This window comes from Pogoniulus pusillus, chromosome 17, assembly GCF_015220805.1.
Source record: "Pogoniulus pusillus isolate bPogPus1 chromosome 17, bPogPus1.pri, whole genome shotgun sequence".
NCBI lineage: Eukaryota > Metazoa > Chordata > Aves > Piciformes > Lybiidae > Pogoniulus > Pogoniulus pusillus.
The window spans coordinates 803,702-821,736 of record NC_087280.1 but is presented as its reverse complement, the minus strand read 5'-3'; the positions used below and the strand labels follow the sequence as shown (position 1 = coordinate 821,736).

Sequence of the window (18,035 nt, the reverse complement as noted above, 5' to 3'; positions counted from 1 at the left end):
AAGGCTCAGCCTGTGGCTACACCCAGGAAGCAAGTCAGGTGCTACCAGCAAAGAACAGCCAAGGACACCTCAGCACCTGCAGCACTTGAAGGCAAGGACACCCACTGCTGTCCTCTGGGGCTAACTTCTCACCAGCCCAGTCCTGAGGGCCCCTACAGCAAAGCTCTCATGGGGCAGGCAGACCAAGCTGCAGGAACTGAGTGCCCAGCAGTGTCCTGCCCCAGGCCTGCAGCCAGCAGCACCGAGGTGCCCCCAGAGCCAGCTGTGACCAGGGACCAAGTGCAGCAGCCGTCTGGGGGGGACCGTGAGCAGCAGGACCTCACCACGTGGCTAACTCCTTCCCTCAGTCCCACCCCTCCCACCCTGCCTCTCCCTTCCCTCCCAGCCCACCTGCCAGCGGGCAGCACTGATCAGACTGCTCAGCGCGGCAGTGAACCGCAGAACTTCAGGGGCTGGAAGGCGCCACTGGGCTCAGGCAGTGCCACCCTGGCGGCTCCTACCTGCCGGCTCAAACCCCCCCTGCAGGTAGCTCAAGCCTTGCCAGGACAGCTTCTGGACACAGAAGCCAGGGTTAGGGCTGGGGCTTCTGGCTGCAGAGTGCAATCGTTCTCTGCCATCAGATGCTCAGCTGGGAGAGCCCCAGGGCCAGACCTACCTTCAGTCCTTGCCAGGGCAGGCTGCCGCGCAGGAAATACATGAACATGTGGCCCAGGGCCTCCAGGTCGTCACGGCGGCTTTGCTCTGCAACACAAGAGACCAAATTACCGCTGCCCGCAGCTGCCTGCTGCCCGCAGCTGCCTCCTGCCGCCCGCAGCTGCCTCCTGCCGCCCGCAGCTGTCTCCTGCCGCCCGCAGCTGCCTCCTGCCGCCCGCAGCTGCCGCCCGCAGCTGCCTCCTGCCGCCCGCAGCTGCCTCCTGCCGCCCGCAGCTGCCTCCTGCCGCCCGCAGCTGCCTCCTGCCGCCCGCAGCTGCCTCCTGCCGCCCGCAGCTGCCTGCCGCCCGCAGCTGCCTCCTGCCGCCCGCAGCTGCCTCCTGCCGCCCGCAGCTGCCTGCTGCCCGCAGCTGCCTCCTGCCGCCCGCAGCTGCCTCCTGCTGCCGGCGCACAGCTCCTGCCGCGCTGCTTTCAGCACTGCTCTCCTCCTCCTCCTCATCTCCCAGGGCAGACAAACAGTGGAGGGCTTGGCTGCAGCAGAGCTGTGCGCTGCGGGCTCGGAGCTCAGCACACGCAGCGAGGCGCCCGGCGCAGCCCCTCAGCGGCCGTGAGCCACGCAGGCAGCACAGGTGCGGCTGCAGGGGGCACCACACTGAACTCACTGGCCAAAACTGGTGATGCTTCTGCCCCTTCTTCACTTTGATTCTCAAACTAAGTATTTAATGGGGGAATGATCTGAAAAGCCTTTGCACAGCCCTGCTCCAGCCCTGCTCCAGCCCTGCTCCAGCCCTGCTCCAGCCTCTCTTCAGACTGCAGTGTTAAGGTGATTCCTTCCACAGAATCACAGAACTAGTGCCATGGTCTGGGTGCTTGGCCAGGGCTGGCTGCTAGGTTGGAATGGATGAGCTTGGAGCTCTCTTCCAGCCTGGTTGATTCTGTGATTCTGTGAACCAGGTTGGCAGAGAGTTCCAAGCACATCCAGCCCAGCCTAGCACCCAGCCCTGCCCAACCAACCAGACCATGGCACTAAGTGCCCCAGCCAGGCTTGGCTGCAACACCTCCAGCCACGGCCACTCCACCACCTCCCTGGGCAGCCCATTCCAATGCCAATCACTCTCTCTGACAACAACTTCCTCCTCACATCCAGCCTAGACCTGCCCTGGCACAGCTTCAGCCTCTGTCCCCTTCTCCTGTTGCTGGCTGCCTGGCAGCAGAGCCCAACCCCACCTGGCTACAGCCTCCCTGCAGGCAGCTGCAGGCAGCAATCAGCTCTGCCCTGAGCCTCCTCTGCTGCAGGCTGCACACCCCCAGCTCCCTCAGCCTCTCCTCACAGAGCTCTGCTCCAGGCCCCTCCCCAGCCTTGCTGCCCTTCTCCAAACACCTTCCAGCACCTCAGCATCTCTCTGCAATGGAGGAGCCCAGAGCTGGACACAGCACTGCAGGGTTGGCCTGAGCAGTGCTGAGCACAGGGGCACAAGAACCTCCCTTGTCCTGCTGCCCACACTGCTCCTGAGCCAGCCCAGGATGCCATTGGCTCTGCTGCCCACCTGGGCACTGCTGCCTCCTCTGCAGCTCCTCTCTGCCACCACCCCCAGCTCCCTCTCTGCCTGCCTGCTCTCAGCCACTCTGGCTCCAGCCTGTAGCACTGCTTGGGGTTGTTGTGGCCAAAGTGCAGAACCCTGCACTTGGCCTTGTTCAGTCTCATCCCCTTGGCCTCTGCCCACCCATGCAGCCTGGCCAGGTCCCTCTGCAGGGCTCTCCTGCCCTCCACAGCTGCTCCTAGCTTGTTGTCATCTGCAACTGAGTCCAGTTACTGCTGCTGGACTCAATCCCCTGCTCCAGATCATCAATAAAGACATTGAACGGGACTGTGCCCAGCACTCATCCCTGGGACACACCACTGGTGCCAGCTGCCAGCTGGATGTGGCACCATTCACCACCACTCTCTGTGCCCAGCCCTCCAGCCAGGCCCCTTTGTTAAGGTCCAGCCCCAGTCCCCATTAGCAGGGCATTTAGCTGTGCCCCTGCCTGCAGGGGACCAGGTGCTTGCAGTAAAGAACTTGTTCCTAACATCCAATCCCAAGCTGCTCTTCTCCAGCTTGAACCCACTGCCCTTGTCCTGGCACTGCAGGCACTGCAGGCCTCTGCAAACAGCTCCTCTGCAGCCTTCCTGCAGGTCCCCCTCAGCCACTGTCAGGCTGCTATTTGGTCCCCCCAGCTCCCCCATCCTGTGCTCGTAGCAGAGCTGCTCCAACCCTCTGAGCATTCCTGTGGCCTCCTCTGTACCTGCTCCATCAGCTCCATGTCCTTCCTATAGGGAGGCCTCCAGAGCTGGACAGAATCACAGAACCAGTCAGGGCTGGAAGGGACCACAAGGATCAGGCAGTTCCAACCCCCCTGCCATGCCCAGGGACACCCTACCCTAGAGCAGGCTGCCCACAGCCTCAGCCAGCCTGGCCTCAAACACCTCCAGCCATGGGGCCTCAACCACCTCCCCGGGCAACCCATTCCAGCCTCTCACCACTCTCCTGCTCAACAACTTCCTCCTCACCTCCAGCCTGAACCTCCCCAACTCCAGCTTTGCTCCATTCCCCCCACTCCTGGCAATCCCTGACAGCCTAAAAAGTCCCTCCCCAGTTTTCTTGTAGCCCCCTTCAGATGCTGGAAGGCCACAAGAAGGTCCCCTGGGAGCCTCCTCTGCTCCAGCCTGCACAGCCCCAACTCTTTCAGGCTGCGCTCACAGCAGAGCTGCTGCAGCCTCTCAGCATCCTCGTGGATGCAGCACTGCAGGTGAGGTCTCAGCAGAGCAGAGCAGAGCAGAGTGGCAGAATCCCCTCTCTGGCTCTGCTGCCCACACTGCTTTTGATGCAGCCCAGGATGTGATCTGCCTTCTGGGCTGCAAGCTCACACTGCCTGCTCATGGCCAGGTTCCTGCCCAGCAGCCCCTCCAAGGCCCTTTCCACAGGGCTGCTCTCTAAGTGCTTGGGCTCAGATAAACGGCAGCAGTTAGAACAGTTTGTGGAGGACCCCCAGGGGCAGCTGTGTCCTGGTCTGTCTCGTGGCTGGAGCCAGCAGTGCCTGCCATGTGCTTACCATCCTCCTGTCTCCACGTCCCTGTTCTCCCAGTTCTGACTGTTTCAGCTGCTGAATTCTGTGCTTCTCAATACCCTTGGTGCAATTCCTTCCTGCCCACCCAGAAGCCAAAGCAGTGCCAGGCCATTTCCTGCAGCTTTGAATATTAATCAGCAATAGTTAATGTTCACAGTGGGAAATGAATCACAGTCACAGAATCACAGCCACAGCCAGGCACAGCCCCTCAGGAGCACCAAGCCCAACCCAGAACCCTGCTCTGCAAGATTCACCTTAAACCATAGCCCCAAGCACCACATCCAACCACTCGGAAACACCCCCAGCCTGGGGGACTCCAGCCCCTCCCTGGGCAGCTCATTCCAGTCCCTGACCACTCTCTCCGTGAAAAACTGTGTCCTAATGTCCAATCTAAACCTCCCCAGCCTCAGCTTGAGGCCATTCCCCCTTCTTCTGTCTGCAGTTCCCTGTGAGCAGAGCCCAGCAGCAGCCTCTGCACAGTGTCCCTTCAGGTAGCTGTAGACAGTGATGAGCTCTGCCCACAGCCTCCTCTGTTTCACCCTGACCCTCCCCAGCTTCCTCAGTTGCTCCTCAGATTTATTGTCCAGACCCTTCAGAGCTTCCCTGCCCTCCTCTGGACCTGCTCCAGCACCCCCACAGCTCTCTTGCATTGCTTTAGTAGCCATAAGTGATACTCGATCCTAACCACACCACTGGCACAGGGACCCAGCAGGTGTGGGCAATAAAAAGGGCAGGAGGAGACACTGGAGCTGTGAGGCACAGCCCAGCCCCAGGCAGACAAAGAGGAAGCAGCAAGCAAGGAGGGACAGAGCAGCTCCCCCAGGGCCCTGGAAGGCAGCACCCTGCTGGGTGATGTCCTTTCCTCCGAGCTGAACAGGGGCAGTTTGGGTTCCCTCACCCCAAAAAGGACACTGAGGGGCTGCAGTGGGTGCAGAAGGAAGCTGAGCAGAGCTGTGAAGGGTCTGGAGAGCAGGGCTGGTGAGCAGCAGTGAGGGGCCTGGAGATGAGGCTGACAGGGGAGCTTCTGGTGCTCTATGGCTACCTGGAAGGGTGAGTGTTGGCTGCCCAGGGATGTGGGTGAGGCTCTCCCTGCTCCTGGAGACATTCAAGACAGGATGTGGCCCTGGGCAGCCTGAGGCAGAGGAGGCTGAGGGGAGACCTCACTGCTGCCTGTAACTCCCTGAGAGGAGGTTGGAGTGAGGTGGGGTTGGTCTCCTCCCTAGGAACAAGCAATATGACAAAGGAAATGGCCTCAAGCAGCACCAGGGCAGGTTCAGGTCAGCCATCAGGAACAGTTTCTTCCCCAGAAGGGCTGCCGAGGCCTGGCCCAGGCTGCCCGGGGCAGTGGTGGAGTCCCCAGCCCTGGAGGGGCTGGAAAGCTGTGCAGCTGTGGTGCCAAGGCCATGGGTCAGTGGTGCCCTGGCAGGGCTGGGATCATGTTGGACTCCAAGACCTTAAGGGTCTCCCCAGCCATGGCAGTTCTGTGTCTCTGAATGGCAGAGGCCACCTGCAGGGATCCACCACACTGCACAGCAGCAACCCTCTCCCAGCTGCTTCTGCAGCTCACCACAGCAGGGCAGAGCAAAAATAGCTGCTTCCAGCACTGCCTTTCCTCGTCAACCTCCTGCTGCTGCTGCCGTGCAGATGTGTTGATTAGAAATGAAGGGGAAGGGGTCTGGAGCCTCCTCAAAATAACCTCCCAAACTGTACCCAAAGCCCCAAGGGAGGCATGAGACAGAGCAGCAAATGCAGAGCACAGCAGCGTGGGGCTGCTGCTGGGCTGCAGGGGTGGCTGCACTGAGCCTGCAGCCTGAGCTGATGTCCTCTCCCCCACATCTCCACCTGCAGCTAGAGAAAGTGCTCCAGGGCCACCATGCAGAGCAGAGCCACCACCATGCACCAGCTGCCCCTGTGCCAGCTGCCCCTGCACAGCTGTCCTGTCCCTGCACCAGCTGCCCCTGCACCAGCTGCCCCTGCGCCAGCTGCCCCTGTGCCAGCTGCCCCTGCACAGCTGTCCTGTCCCTGCACCAGCTGCCCCTGTGCCAGCTGCCCCTGCACAGCTGTCCTGTCCCTGCACCAGCTGTCCCTGCACAGCTGTCCTGCCCCTGCACAGCTGTCCTGCCCCTGCACAGCTGTCCTGCCCCTGCATGAGCTGTCCCTGCTGCTGCAGCTGTCCCTGAACAAGGGACCCTCAGAGTCCTCTCCCAGCAGCACAGCCCCAGCTCCCTCAGGCTCTCCTAGCAGAGCTGTTCCACTGCCTGCAGCATCCTTGTGCCTCTCTGCTGGACTCTCTCAAGCTGTTCCCTGAGGTCCTTGAACTGAGCACCCAGAACTGGACCCAGTACCCCAGATGTGGCCTCAGCAGGGCAGAGCAGAGGGGCAAGAGAACCTCTCTGACCTACTCACCACAGCCCTTCTAATGCACCCCAGGATGCCCTTGGCCCTCCTGGCACCAGGGCACATTGTTGGCTCATGGGCACCCTCCCACCCACCAGGACCCCCAGGGCCTTTTCCCCTTCACAGCTCTCCAGCAGCTCAGTCCCCAACCTGTGCTGCTCCCTGGGGTTGTTCTTTCCCAGCTGCCAGCCTCTGCCCTTGCCCTGGTCCAGCTTCATTCCACTCCTGCCCAGCTCTCAGCCTGTCCAGGCCTGGCTGAATGGCAGCACAGCTCTCTGGTGTGTCCCAGCCACTCCACCCAGCTTGGTGCCACCAGCACACTTGCTGGCAGTGCCCTCTGTGCCCTCAGCCCGGGCACTGATGGATACATTGAACAGAACTGATCCCAGCACTGACCCCTGAGGGACTCCACTGGTCACAGGCCTCCAGCTGGACCCCATCCCACTGACCACAGCTCTCTGACTTCTTCCCTTCAGGCAGTTCCCACCCCACTGACTCCCTGCCCACCCTGCCCAGCTCAGCTGTGGGGATGCTGTAGCAGATGTTGTCAGATGCTTTACTGCCATCAAGACAAACCACATCCACTGCTCTGCCTTCATCTGCCCACCTGCTGCTGCCCTCATCAAAGGCTGCCAGGCTGGTCACACATGACTGCCCCTTGGTAAAACCTGGCTGGCTGCTCCTAACGACCTCTTGTCCCTGCTCTGCCTAAAGACAGAAGCTGCAGTTCCTTAAGAGGGGAACACCCCTGAAAAGCCTCCCAGCTGCCAAGGGCACCAGGGCATGGAGAGGCTGAGGAGGAGCTGGAGAGCCAAGGTGGCAGGGCAGGCGTGGGGCAGCGCTCGGCAGGCCCTGCTGGGGTGAGGCTAACTGGAATATTCTAACGAGGGCAGTGGGATCGTTGGTCCTGAAAGCAAAGCCATGAGGAGGTCTGCATCAGTCACTGGTTTGCTGAGAGGGACCAAGAGCCAAAACGTAAGCAATGTCCTCTCACTTGTCCTGGGACGTTGCCTTGTTCCCTTTTCTGCTCCAATTGCTCGCGGTGAACCCTGCTCTGCTCGGGTGCCTCACCTCTGACCTCAGCAACTAACACCTGAGCTGTCCTTTGTTTATGTTTGTCCCTCTGAGACAGACCTGGGAGGTGACTCTGAGCCTCTCTGAGCACTTTGCTCTGTCCAGGAGGGAGTTTGCATTTCTGTGTTATTTCTGAGCTGTATCTAATTGTAATTGCATGGCAGTAGAGGGGGAGGGAGGTTCTGCTGCCCCTCTGCTCTGTCCTGCCCTGCTGAGACCAGTCCTGCAATCCTGTGTCCAGCTCTGGGCTCCTCCATTGCAGAGAGATGCTGAGGTGCTGGAAGGTGTTTGGAGAAGGGCAGCAAGGCTGGGGAGGGGCCTGGAGCACAGCCCTGTGAGGAGAGGCTGAGGGAGCTGGGGGGGTGCAGCCTGCAGCAGAGGAGGCTCAGGGCAGAGCTCATTGCTGCCTGCAGCTGCCTGCAGGGAGGCTGTAGCCAGGTGGGGTTGGGCTCTGCTCCCAGGCAGCCAGCAACAGGAGAAGGGGACAGAGGCTGGAGCTGTGCCAGGGCAGGTCTGGGCTGGATGTGAGGAGGAAGTTGTTGTCAGAGAGAGTGATTGGCATTGGAATGGGCTGCCCAGGGAGGTGGTGGAGTGGCTGTGGCTGGAGGTGTTGCAGCCAAGCCTGGCTGGGACACTTAGTGCCATGGTCTGGTTGGTTGGGCAGGGCTGGGTTGGGCTGGCTGAGCTTGGAGCTCTCTTCCAGCCTCCTTGGTTCTATGTTTATATGAATCCTGTGTGCAGCTTTGGGGTCCCCAGTTCAGGAGAGACAGAGACCTGCTGGAGAGAGTCCAGCAGAGAGCCACAAAGGTGAGTAGGGGACTTGAGCATCTCCCCTGTGCAGAGAGCCTGAGAGCCCTGGGGCTGATTAGTCTGGAGAGGAGAAGGCTGAGAGGGGACCAGATCAGATCAGTGTCTATCAGTATCTGAGGGGTGGGTGCCGAGTGGAGAGGGCAAAGCTCTTTTGGGTGGTGCACAGCAATGAGCCAGGGAGCAGTGGATGCAAACTGGAACAGAGAAGGTTTCAGCTCAATGTGAGGAGAAACTTCTTTGGTGTGAGAGTGCCAGAGCCCTGGAGCAGGCTGCCCAAAGAGGTTGTGCAGTCTCCTGCTCTGGAGACTTTCCAAACCCTCCTGGATGGATTCCTGTGGGGCCTGCCCTGGGTGATGCTGCTTGGCAGGGAGGGGTTGGGCTGGATGAGCTCTGGAGTGCTTTGCAGCCTCTGAAGTTCTGTGATTCTGTGACCTGCTCATATCAGTCTGGAGGAGAGAAGGCTTGGAGGAGACCTTGGAGTGGCCTTCCAGGATCTGGCACAGGTTGAGGGTGGTGAGAGACTGGTACAGGTTCCCCAGGGAGGGTGTGGAGCACAGAATCACCCAATGTGATCAAAGATAAAAGATCACATTGGGTGATTCTGTGCTCCACAACCTCCCTGGAGGTGTTCAGGACCAGGCTGGATGAGGCCTGGAGCAACCTGTTCTAGTGGGAGGTGTCCCTGCCCACAGCACAGGGGGAGTTGGAATTGGCTGAGCTTTGAGCTCCCTTCCACCCTAACCCACTCCAGCATCCTCTGCCACTGCACACACAGCTTCACCACCCTCCCTGAGCTGCAGCTGCCTAAGCCGCTCTGGGCTCAGCTCAGCCAGCGGAGAGGGCAGGTTGGGAGCCCGGAGGCGGGCACAGACCTTTGCCAAGGTGTGTGTTGATGGACATGTATCTGGCCGTGCCCGTCAGGCTCTTGTGCTCGCGGTAGGGGATGTGTTTTTTGGTCTCGGGGTCGATGTACTCCTTGGCCAGGCCGAAGTCGATGATGTGGATGATGTGCTCCTTCTTGTTGCCCTGCCGCCCGATCAGGAAGTTCTCTGGCTTCACGTCGCGGTAGATCAGGTTCTTGGAGTGCACATACTCCATCCTGGAGATCTGCAACACAGCCACCCGCGTCACTGCCGGGCACTGCCAGGCTCACACAGCCACCCGCGTCACTGCCGGGCACCGCCAGGCTCACACAGCCACCCAGAGTCACTGCCGGGCACCGCCAGGCTCACACAGCCACCCAGAGTCACTGCCGGGCACCGCCAGGCTCACACAGCCACCCGCGTCACTGCCGGGCACCGCCAGGCTCACACAGCCACCCAGAGTCACTGCCGGGCACCGCCAGGCTCACACAGCCACCCAGAGTCACTGCCGGGCACCGCCAGGCTCACACAGCCACCCAGAGTCACTGCCGGGCACCGCCAGGCTCACACAGCCACCCACGTCACTGCCGGGCACTGCCAGGCTCACACAGCCACCCAGAGTCACTGCCGGGCACCGCCAGGCTCACACAGCCACCCACGTCACTGCCGGGCACTGCCAGGCTCACACAGCCACCCAGAGTCACTGCCGGGCACCGCCAGGCTCACACAGCCACCCAGAGTCACTGCCGGGCACTGCCAGGCTCACACAGCCACCCAGAGTCACTGCTGGGCACCGCCAGGCTCACACAGCCACCCAGAGTCACTGCTGGGCACCGCCAGGCTCACACAGCCACCCAGAGTCACTGCTGGGCACCGCCAGGCTCACACAGCCACCCAGAGTCACTGCTGGGCACTGCCAGGCTCACACAGCCACCCAGAGTCACTGCTGGGCACCGCCAGGCTCACATAGCCACCCTCTGCACACTGCCAACGGGAAGAGGCCTCCAGGCTCAGCCAGTCCCAGCCTCCACCCAGCACTGCAGGGGCACCACTGAACCCTGGCCTTAGGTGCCAGCTCACAGCAGCTGAACAACCCCAGGGATGGGCACAGCAGCACTGCCCTGGGCAGCCTGTGCCAGCATCTGAGAACCCTTCCAGTGCAGAAACATTCCCTGAGCTGCAGCCTGAGCCTCCCCTGGGGCAGCTTGGAGCCATTCCCTCTGCCCTGTCCCTTGGCACCAAGCAGCAGAGGCTGTTCCCTGCTCACTGCCACCTCCCTGCAGGGAGCTCTGCCCTCAGGCTGCTCTGCTCCACCTGCACACCCCCAGCTCCCCGAGCCCCTCCTCACCCCCCGCTGCACCAGGCCCTTCTTCAGCCTCAGTGTCCTGCTCCAGACCTGCCCTCAGTGTCCTTCCTGCAGTGAGGGGCCCAGAGGTGTGGCTAGGGCAAGGCAGCAGAGGTGGCATCAGCTCATCTCAGGCCCACAGAGTACCAGGACCAAGGCTCTGTGCCAGGAGGGGGGAGGGGTGGCCTGCTGGAGAGCAGCTCCAGAGAGGAGCAGCTTGGAGCGCTGGCTGGTGGTGAGACCCCCGGGGACAGCAGTGTGCCCTGCTGGCCCAGCTGCCTCCTGAGGGTGTGCCCAGCAGGCCAAGGGAGGTTCTCCTTCCCCTCTGCTCTGCCCCTCTGGAATCCTGTGTCCAGTTGTGGGCAGCCCAGCAGGGAGCGGCTGGGATCTGCTGGAGAGAGCCAGGAGGGAAGGCTGAGAGCCCTGGGGCTGGGCAGTGCGCAGGAGAAGGCTGAGGAGAAGGAGCTGAGCAGTGGCTGCAGATATCTGAGGGGTGGGGGGCAGCAGGATGGTGCCAGGCTCTGCTCAGTGGTGCCCAGTGACAGGAGGAGGGGCAGTGGACATAAACTCGACCCCCGGAGGTTTGATGTGAGGGTGCTGAGCGGCTGAGTGGGCTGCCCAGAGGGGTTGTGGAGTCTTCTCTGGAGACTATGCAGACCTGCCTGGCCGTGTGGTGTGTGCCCTGCCCTGGGGGCTGCTGCTCTGCAGGGCAGCTGGGCTGGATGCTCCCCAGCCCTCCCACGCCCCGATGCCCCGAAGGGACCCCAAGGGTCCGGTCCGCCCCTCGCAGCGAGCTGGCTCAGGCAGCCAGGCTCAGCCGACCTCCCGCCTCAGCTGCTCGGAGGCGTCCCAGGCAGCCTGGCAGTGCTGGGGCAGGGCACCGCCGCCGGGCAGAGCTGGCAGAGCAATCTCTCATCCTCCCGCGGCTCCCCCGAGCCGTGCTCCCTGCCTGCATTCCCAGCGAGCTGCCGCGGCTGCAGCGTCCCCAGCAGGATGCTCCGGGGAGCTGCAGCAGCCTTTTTGCAGGGATTTCAGACACCCTCAGCCAGCTGCCAGCAGCTCTGCTCCTGCCCACAGCCTTCCCTCCTTGCTCTGTGTCTCACCACCTTCCTCCCTCGCCCCGTATGTTGCCTTAGACGTGCCAGATTCTGCCTGGAGGCAGCTTTTTGGGCAGGCAGAAGCTTCACAGCCCTCAGCACTGACTACAAACAGTAATTCATCTCCAGGAAGGGCTGGAGGATGTCCCAGCTTCTGCCCGGCTGTGCTCCGGCAGAGAGGTGGAGAAGGGAAGGTGGAAGGGCAGCTGCCCACCTGGGAGGGCTAAGGGTGGCTGCCCTCTTCCAAGCCCCCTCACTCACAGCCTAATCATGACTAGGATGAGATTAATGAGATGAGGACGAGATTAATGAGATGCTCATCACTGGGACCTGCCAGGCTGCATCCAGCTGTGGCAGACATAAGGGCTGTGTTCCTCACTGCCTCTCCTGCTCTGAGCCACAGAACCACTTCTGCTCAGAGCTGGCACTGCCCAGCTCAGCCTCTGCTCACCAAGGCATTCTCTGAAGCTCAGGGCAGCTTTGCACAGCCAGGAGCTGCTCCTGGCAGGGAGAAGCCCTTGGGCACAGTCACTGCCAAGGGCTGGAATGCAGAAAGCTTCTGCCTGACACTTGCTCCTGGGCACACCGAGGGCACTGCCACAGCTTCTGCCCCACCTTGCAGGGCAGGAAGGCAGAGGTGCAGGGAGGAGCAGACAGGACAGGTGAGCCTCAACTGCCCAATAAAGGATTGCAGCCCAGGGAGGACATCTGCAGGAGAAGGCTGAGGGATCCCGGGGTCAAGCCTGGCTGCTGTCCCAGCAGGACTCTGTCCCTTCTCCCTCCCAGCCCCATCCCTGTGCCCTCCTGAAGCCACTTCCAGAATCCAGCTCCTGAATCCAGTTCCCATCTGCTGCTGAGTCCAGCCTGGGACTTGCACACTGCCTGTCCCCAGCAGCAGTGGTGCCAGTGGTGCCCTCGGTGCCATCAGGGCTTGGGTCCCACATTGGTTTGTGTCTCTGTGTCTCTATTCCATGGCATTGCTCTTGTTCCACCCCAGCTGGTTCAGTTCCTTTCCCACCCCAACAGTCTCCCTCCCTTCCTCCCTTTGGGGAGCAAAGGGGGTCACAGAGAGACTCTGGCACTCCCCTGACACTCCATCACCATCTTCTTTTTCCTTCACTTCACCACTTGTGCCCACAGGTCAGTCACCAGGGCCCTGCTCTGCTGTCCCAGCTGGGCACCTGCAGCCCCCAGGCTGCAGAGCAGAGCCAAGCAGAGCTGGCAGCTGCCTAGGCCTGCCTGCCTGCAGAAAGCTCCTCACCACCTCGTGCGTGCTTGGCTGCCCACTCGTAATGCACACACAAGGCCAGGCCACCACTGTCCAGCCTGCTCCCTCCCGTGGCAGAGCAGGGCCTGTGTGCTGCTCCCACACCTTTGGGGCTTCCCAGCTGGAAGCCTTTGGCTAACTCAGACCAAATCTGGCCAAGACAGAGACCTGCAGCACTGGGATTTTGGCCAAGCACAGCTCAGCTCCCATCGCCCACGAGCAGCCTGAAGAGGCAGGAGTGTGGGAGGTGCTGTGCTCCCTGGAGTGGGTAAGGAGTGAGGTGTTCTGGGGGGTGCCACGGGGAGGGTAGATGCTGGGACACAGGACACCAGCCCACAGGCACCCAGCTGCACTGGTTCTGCACCCCAGGAGCAGGTTTGCTCCTAGGCATAATGTGAGCTTCCAAGAGTGCTCCTCAGACCTGAGAAGCCTTCTGTAGTAAGAGAGGTGAAGAGAGAGAGGTTTGCTCGAGGCGTGGAGGGGCAGGACAAAGGGGCAGCACCTGCAAACTGAGAGCCTGAGCTTGGAGAGGAAGAAGAAATCCTTCAGCCTTCCTCTGGGGTCCCTTCAGCTGCCTGCCAGTGCCTGGGGGGATTTCCTCAGAGGGACTTTGGCTGAGGGTGTCTAGAGACAGGCCAAGGGTGAATGGTTTGAAGGGGGAAGACTGAAAGTCATCCTAGCTCCGAGCCTGCAGTGACCTTGCAGATCATCTCCTTCCGAGCCCCCTGCCATGGGCAAAGCCATGGAACCAGATGATCTGCAAGGTCACTTCCAACCCAGCCAAGCTCTGGGTGCCTCAGCACTGGAGAAGCAGTGGATGGAAGTGTTCAAGGTCAGGTTGGATGGGTGCCCCCAGGCCCGGGTGCCAGGGTGGGTGCCCACTGTCACTCACCAGCTGGATGGCAATCATCAGCACCGTCTTCAGCGTGAAGGTCCTGTCGCAGAGGTCGAACAGATCCTCCAGGCTAGGGCCAAGCAGCTCCAGCACCATGGCATTGTACTTCCCACAGGGCCCAAAGTAGTACACCTGGGGCAGGCCTTCAGCTGCAGGGAGAAGCAAAGGAAGGAAATCAGCTCAAGGGCCAAACCCTGCCTCCTGTGTGGGCACCTGGTGCCAGGCATGGCCTTGAGTCCATCCCTCCACTGCCCCTTCTCCTCCGTCCTGCCCAGCAAGCACATCAGCCTGTGCTGACCTGAAGCTTGGGTCACCACAGGCTTGGCTCAGCTGCAGCCTGGGACACACAAAGGCTCAGGCAGCTGTGGCCTGGGCAGCAGTTGAGCAGCTCCCTGCGCTGCACCCAGCGATGGGCACGGCAGCCAGGCTGGGAGAGCAGTGCCTGGAGAGCAGAAGGACCTGGAGGTGTGTCTGTCACCACAAACTCACTGGAAAGTACTGCAAGGCTGCTCTGAGCTCTGCCTGCAGCTCCAGCTCCCTCAGCCTGTTCCTAGGGCGGAGCTGCTCCAGTCCCTGAGCATTTCTGTGGCCTCCTCTGGACCCTCTCCATCAGGTCCTTCCTGTGTTGAGGGCCCCAGAGCAGAGCAGAGCAGAGCAGAGCAGAGCAGAGGGGCAGGCTCCCTTCTCTCCAGCTCTGCCCACACTGCTTTGGATGCAGCTCAGGCTGCCCTTGGCCCTCTGTGCTGCCAGTGTCCACAGCTAGGGTAGGCACCGAGCACACCTGCAGACCACTGTGCTCTCAGGCCAAGACCAAAGCCTCAGCGTGCAGCTGGCAGGGGCCAGAGCCCACCCTCCTCTCCCAGGGGCTCAGCAGCACATCTCTCAGCCAGCCTGGGCAGTAGCCACACTCGGCTGGCAGCACCTTCCTGTCTGGATCAGCTTCTGAGAGGCACCAGGAAAAGAGGGAAAAGACCAAACTCAGAGAACAGGAGCTCATGGAGTGGCCTGGAGACCCTTCAGTTAGCCACAACCAAAGCACACAGCAGCCCACCCAGGCAGGACCTGGGGCAGCAGTGGTGTGGGCAGCAGGAGCAGGGCAGGGATTGGTGCAGCACATGCAGAGGTGCAGCACATGCAGAGGTGGCTCACACTCAGCTGCACCTTGCCAGAACGCTGAGGAGCAGCTGCATGCAGTCAGGGCAGCCCAAGGGCCTTGGGAACCTGAGGCCTTGAGCAACCTGGGCTGGTGGAAGATTGAAGATGACCTAGTTCCAAGCCCTTGCAACTAGCTGATCTTCACTGTCCCTTCCACCCCACCTTGTTCCAGCAGTGCCTTGAGCGCCCTGGGCTGGTGGGAGGTGTCCCTGCCCATGGGTTTGAGGTTCTTTCCAACCCATCCTTATCCCATTCCAGGAAGAACATTTTCCTATCTCAAGCCCCTTGGTGCTGTCCAGGTGGCAGCTTCCCTCTCAGGAAGGGCTTCCTGAGTGTGCCCATTTCAGCATCTCCTCCTCCCATTGGGAATGTTTTCATCCCTGGAGCTAGACTTAGGCTTTCTCAGGTGGAAGCTGCCAGATGGTTTTAGCACAAGGCCATGGATATCTGGAGGTGAGACAAGAGCTTCTGATAGCTCTAGAAGGCCTCCTGCATCTCTTCCTTCTCCACTGCTCACTGCCATGCCCACAAATCAAAGCCCAGTGGCACCGGGCAGCAGCAGGCTGCTGGGCAGCTGGAGAAGCCCTTCCTGCAGATACTCATCCTTGGAGTGCCCACAGCAGTGGGCATCAGTCTGGAGCAGTCAGACTCATCTGACTCATGCCAGGTGCCTTGATAGCTGCCTCTGATAGGCAGCAATGCCTGCTAAGAGCAAGCAGCGTGGTGCCCAGTGGGCAAGGAGCTGGGGGTGTTGGTGGCAGCCACCAGAGCTGCTCCCCAGCCCTGCTCTCCAGACCCTGCCCCAGCTTTGTGCCCTTCTCTGGCCCTGCTCCAGCCCTTGGTGTCCTTCTGGGAGTGAGGGCCCAGAACTGAACCCAGCACTCAAGCTGTGGCCTCAGCAGTGCCCAGCACAGGGCACAATCCCTGCCCTGCTCCTGCTGCCCACACTGTTCATGACCCAGGCCAGGCTGCTGGTGCCCTTCTTGCCCACCTGGGCACTGCTGGCTCATCTCCAGCTGCTGCCACCCAGCACCCCCAGGTCCTTTCCTGCTGGGCAGTTTCCATCCACTCTGCCCCCAGCCTGGAGCCCTCATGGGGCTGCTGTGACCCTGGGGCAGGCTCCAGCACTTGGCCTTGCTGGACCTCACTGAGCTACCTCAGCTCACGGGTGCAGCCTTCCTGCCCTCCAGCAGCTCAGCACTGCCACCCCACTGAGTGCCACCTGCAGCCTGCCTGAGGGGGCCTCAAGCCCTCAGCCAGGTGACTGCTGAAGGTGTTAAAGAGAACCGAGCCTGGGGAGCAGCAGCAGTGAGCAGCCTCCGGCTGCAGTGCACTGCACTCTGTGCCCAGGCAGCTCCGTCCCCAGCACAGCCTGACCCAGCCCAGCCACGGGCAGGCAGCTCCTCCAGGAGGATGCTGTGGGCAGTGGCGGCAAAGGCTCTGCTCAGGTCCAGCCAACCCCTCCCCAGCCTTCCTGCCCTACCCTGCAGGCACTGCACTGCTCTTCTGCTGCCTGCTTTGGCGTCTGCAGAGCCTCTCTCGGCCCTGTGCCTGGGGAGGGCTGCAGCAAGCACAGCTTGGGCCCTGCCCTGGCAGCACAGGCAGGTTCTGCTGCCTCGGCAGCAGGGTGCTGGGCAAGACTCCAGCTGAGCACAGCGAGAGGCCAGCGGAGAGCCCGCAGGTGGCAGCAGCATGGCTCCAAGGAGAGTGGGCACAGGCAGCACAGGTGGCAGCTGCCCTCCTGCTGCCAGCCTGCCCCAAAGCAGGCACAGGCAGCACAGCTGGCAGATGCCCCTCTGCTGCCAGCCTACCCCAGAGCGGGCACACAGCCCTGGGATGGGGCTTGCCACCATGCCAAGGCCTGAGTGCTGCTGCCAGCAGAGCAAGAGCTCTGTCCCCACTGCTCCTCTCCAGCCCTGCTGTGCTCACACCAAGCCAGGGCAGCTCCAGACCCCTTGGGCTGGCTCGAGCCTGACCTTAGAGCAGTACCAGAGAGCACAGCTCCACTCCATGAACACCACACACTGCATCTCCCAGCCAGCTGCCACTGCAGGATCAACTGCTGTGCCCAGGTGGGCAAGAGGGGCACCAGCAGCCTGGCCTGGGTCATGAACAGTGTGGGCAGCAGGAACAGGGCAGGGATTGTGCCCTGTGCTGGGCACTGCTGGGGCCACAGCTTGAGTGCTGGGCTCAGTTCTGGGCTCTCACTCCCAGAAGGACACTGAGGGCTGCAGCAGGGCCAGAGAAGGGCACAAAGCTGGGGCAGGGTCTGGAGAGCAGGGCTGGGGAGGAGCAGCTGAGGGGGCTGGGGGGGTTGGTGTGGAGAAGAGGAGGCTGAGGGCAGAGCTCATTGCTCTCTACAGCTCCCTGGGAGGAGGCTGCAGTGAGCTGGGGTTGGGCTCTGCTGCCCAGCCTCAGGTGAGAGAAGGAGAGGAACTGGCCTGGAGCTGTGGCAGGGGAGGGTTGGGTTGGAGAGGAGGAGAAATGTCTTTGTTGCCAGAGTGGTGAGGGCCTGGCAGAGGCTGCCCAGGGAGGTGGTGGAGTGCCCATGGCTGGAGGTGTTCCAGCTCTGTGTGGCCATGGCACTTGTGGCCATGGTTTGGTGCCCGTGGTGGTGCTGGGCTGCTGCTGGGCTGGGAGGTCTGGGAGGGCTCTTCCAGCCCAAACCATTCTGTGCTCCCCTGAACCTGCTCTGTCCCCAGCAGACCCTGCAGGTGTCATGTTTGGATGCTCCTCCCTGGGTGCATCCTGCCCGCTCAGTGCCTGTTGAGCTGCAGTTTCCCACCCGCGCTGCCTGCACCTCTGGTGGTTTGCACTCCAGGCCTTTGAACCCCGGGGGTGAGACCTCTGCTTCTCCCCAGAGCTTTTCATCCTGACCTCTTTGAGGCCAGAGCTGCTTCTCTGGCAGTGCTGCTTCCCAGCAGGCCTGGGGTCACCTTGGCAGAGCTCTGCTGGCACAGCTGCTGCCTGACAGCCTCAGCTTCCTCTGCCCAGCCCAAAGCTGCTTTCTTCTCCATCCATCTCCTGCTGGCAGCCTCCTCCTCAAGCACTTAGGGATCTGCTGGGGATGTTTGTGGAGCTCCCCATGGCTCCCTGTGGCCAGGACTCAATGGCACCAGGACAGGCTGCTTGCTGCTGAGCTGGAGCCAAGCTGCATCACGAACTATGCAGGGCAGCTGTTACTGAACCCAGGTTAATGCACTCCTGCTCACGACAGTCACAGACTGGCAGGGGTTGGAAGGGACCTCCAGAGATCATCCAGTCCAACTCCTCTGCCAGGGCAGGGGCACCCAGGGCAGGGCACACAGCAACACATCCAGGTGGATTCTGAAAGTCTCCAGAGGAGACTCCAGAGCCTCTCTGGGCAGCCTGC

The 18,035-nt window shown here is 61.6% G+C and overlaps 1 protein-coding gene across 4 annotated transcripts in view; it reads right to left on the bottom strand.

Moving 5' to 3' along the window:
- The window catches only part of CSNK1G1 (casein kinase 1 gamma 1), a 91,139-nt gene that overhangs the window by 18,938 nt on the left and 54,166 nt on the right, over positions 1-18,035 (bottom strand). For all 4 annotated transcript variants that reach the window (XM_064157152.1, XM_064157154.1, XM_064157155.1 and 1 more), the window contains 3 exons: positions 13,505-13,656; positions 8,913-9,147; positions 656-741 (listed from right to left, as the gene is read on the bottom strand). In XM_064157152.1, coding sequence (XP_064013222.1) covers positions 656-741; positions 8,913-9,147; positions 13,505-13,656 — 473 coding nt within the window. The remainder of the gene's footprint in view (positions 1-655; positions 742-8,912; positions 9,148-13,504; positions 13,657-18,035) is intronic.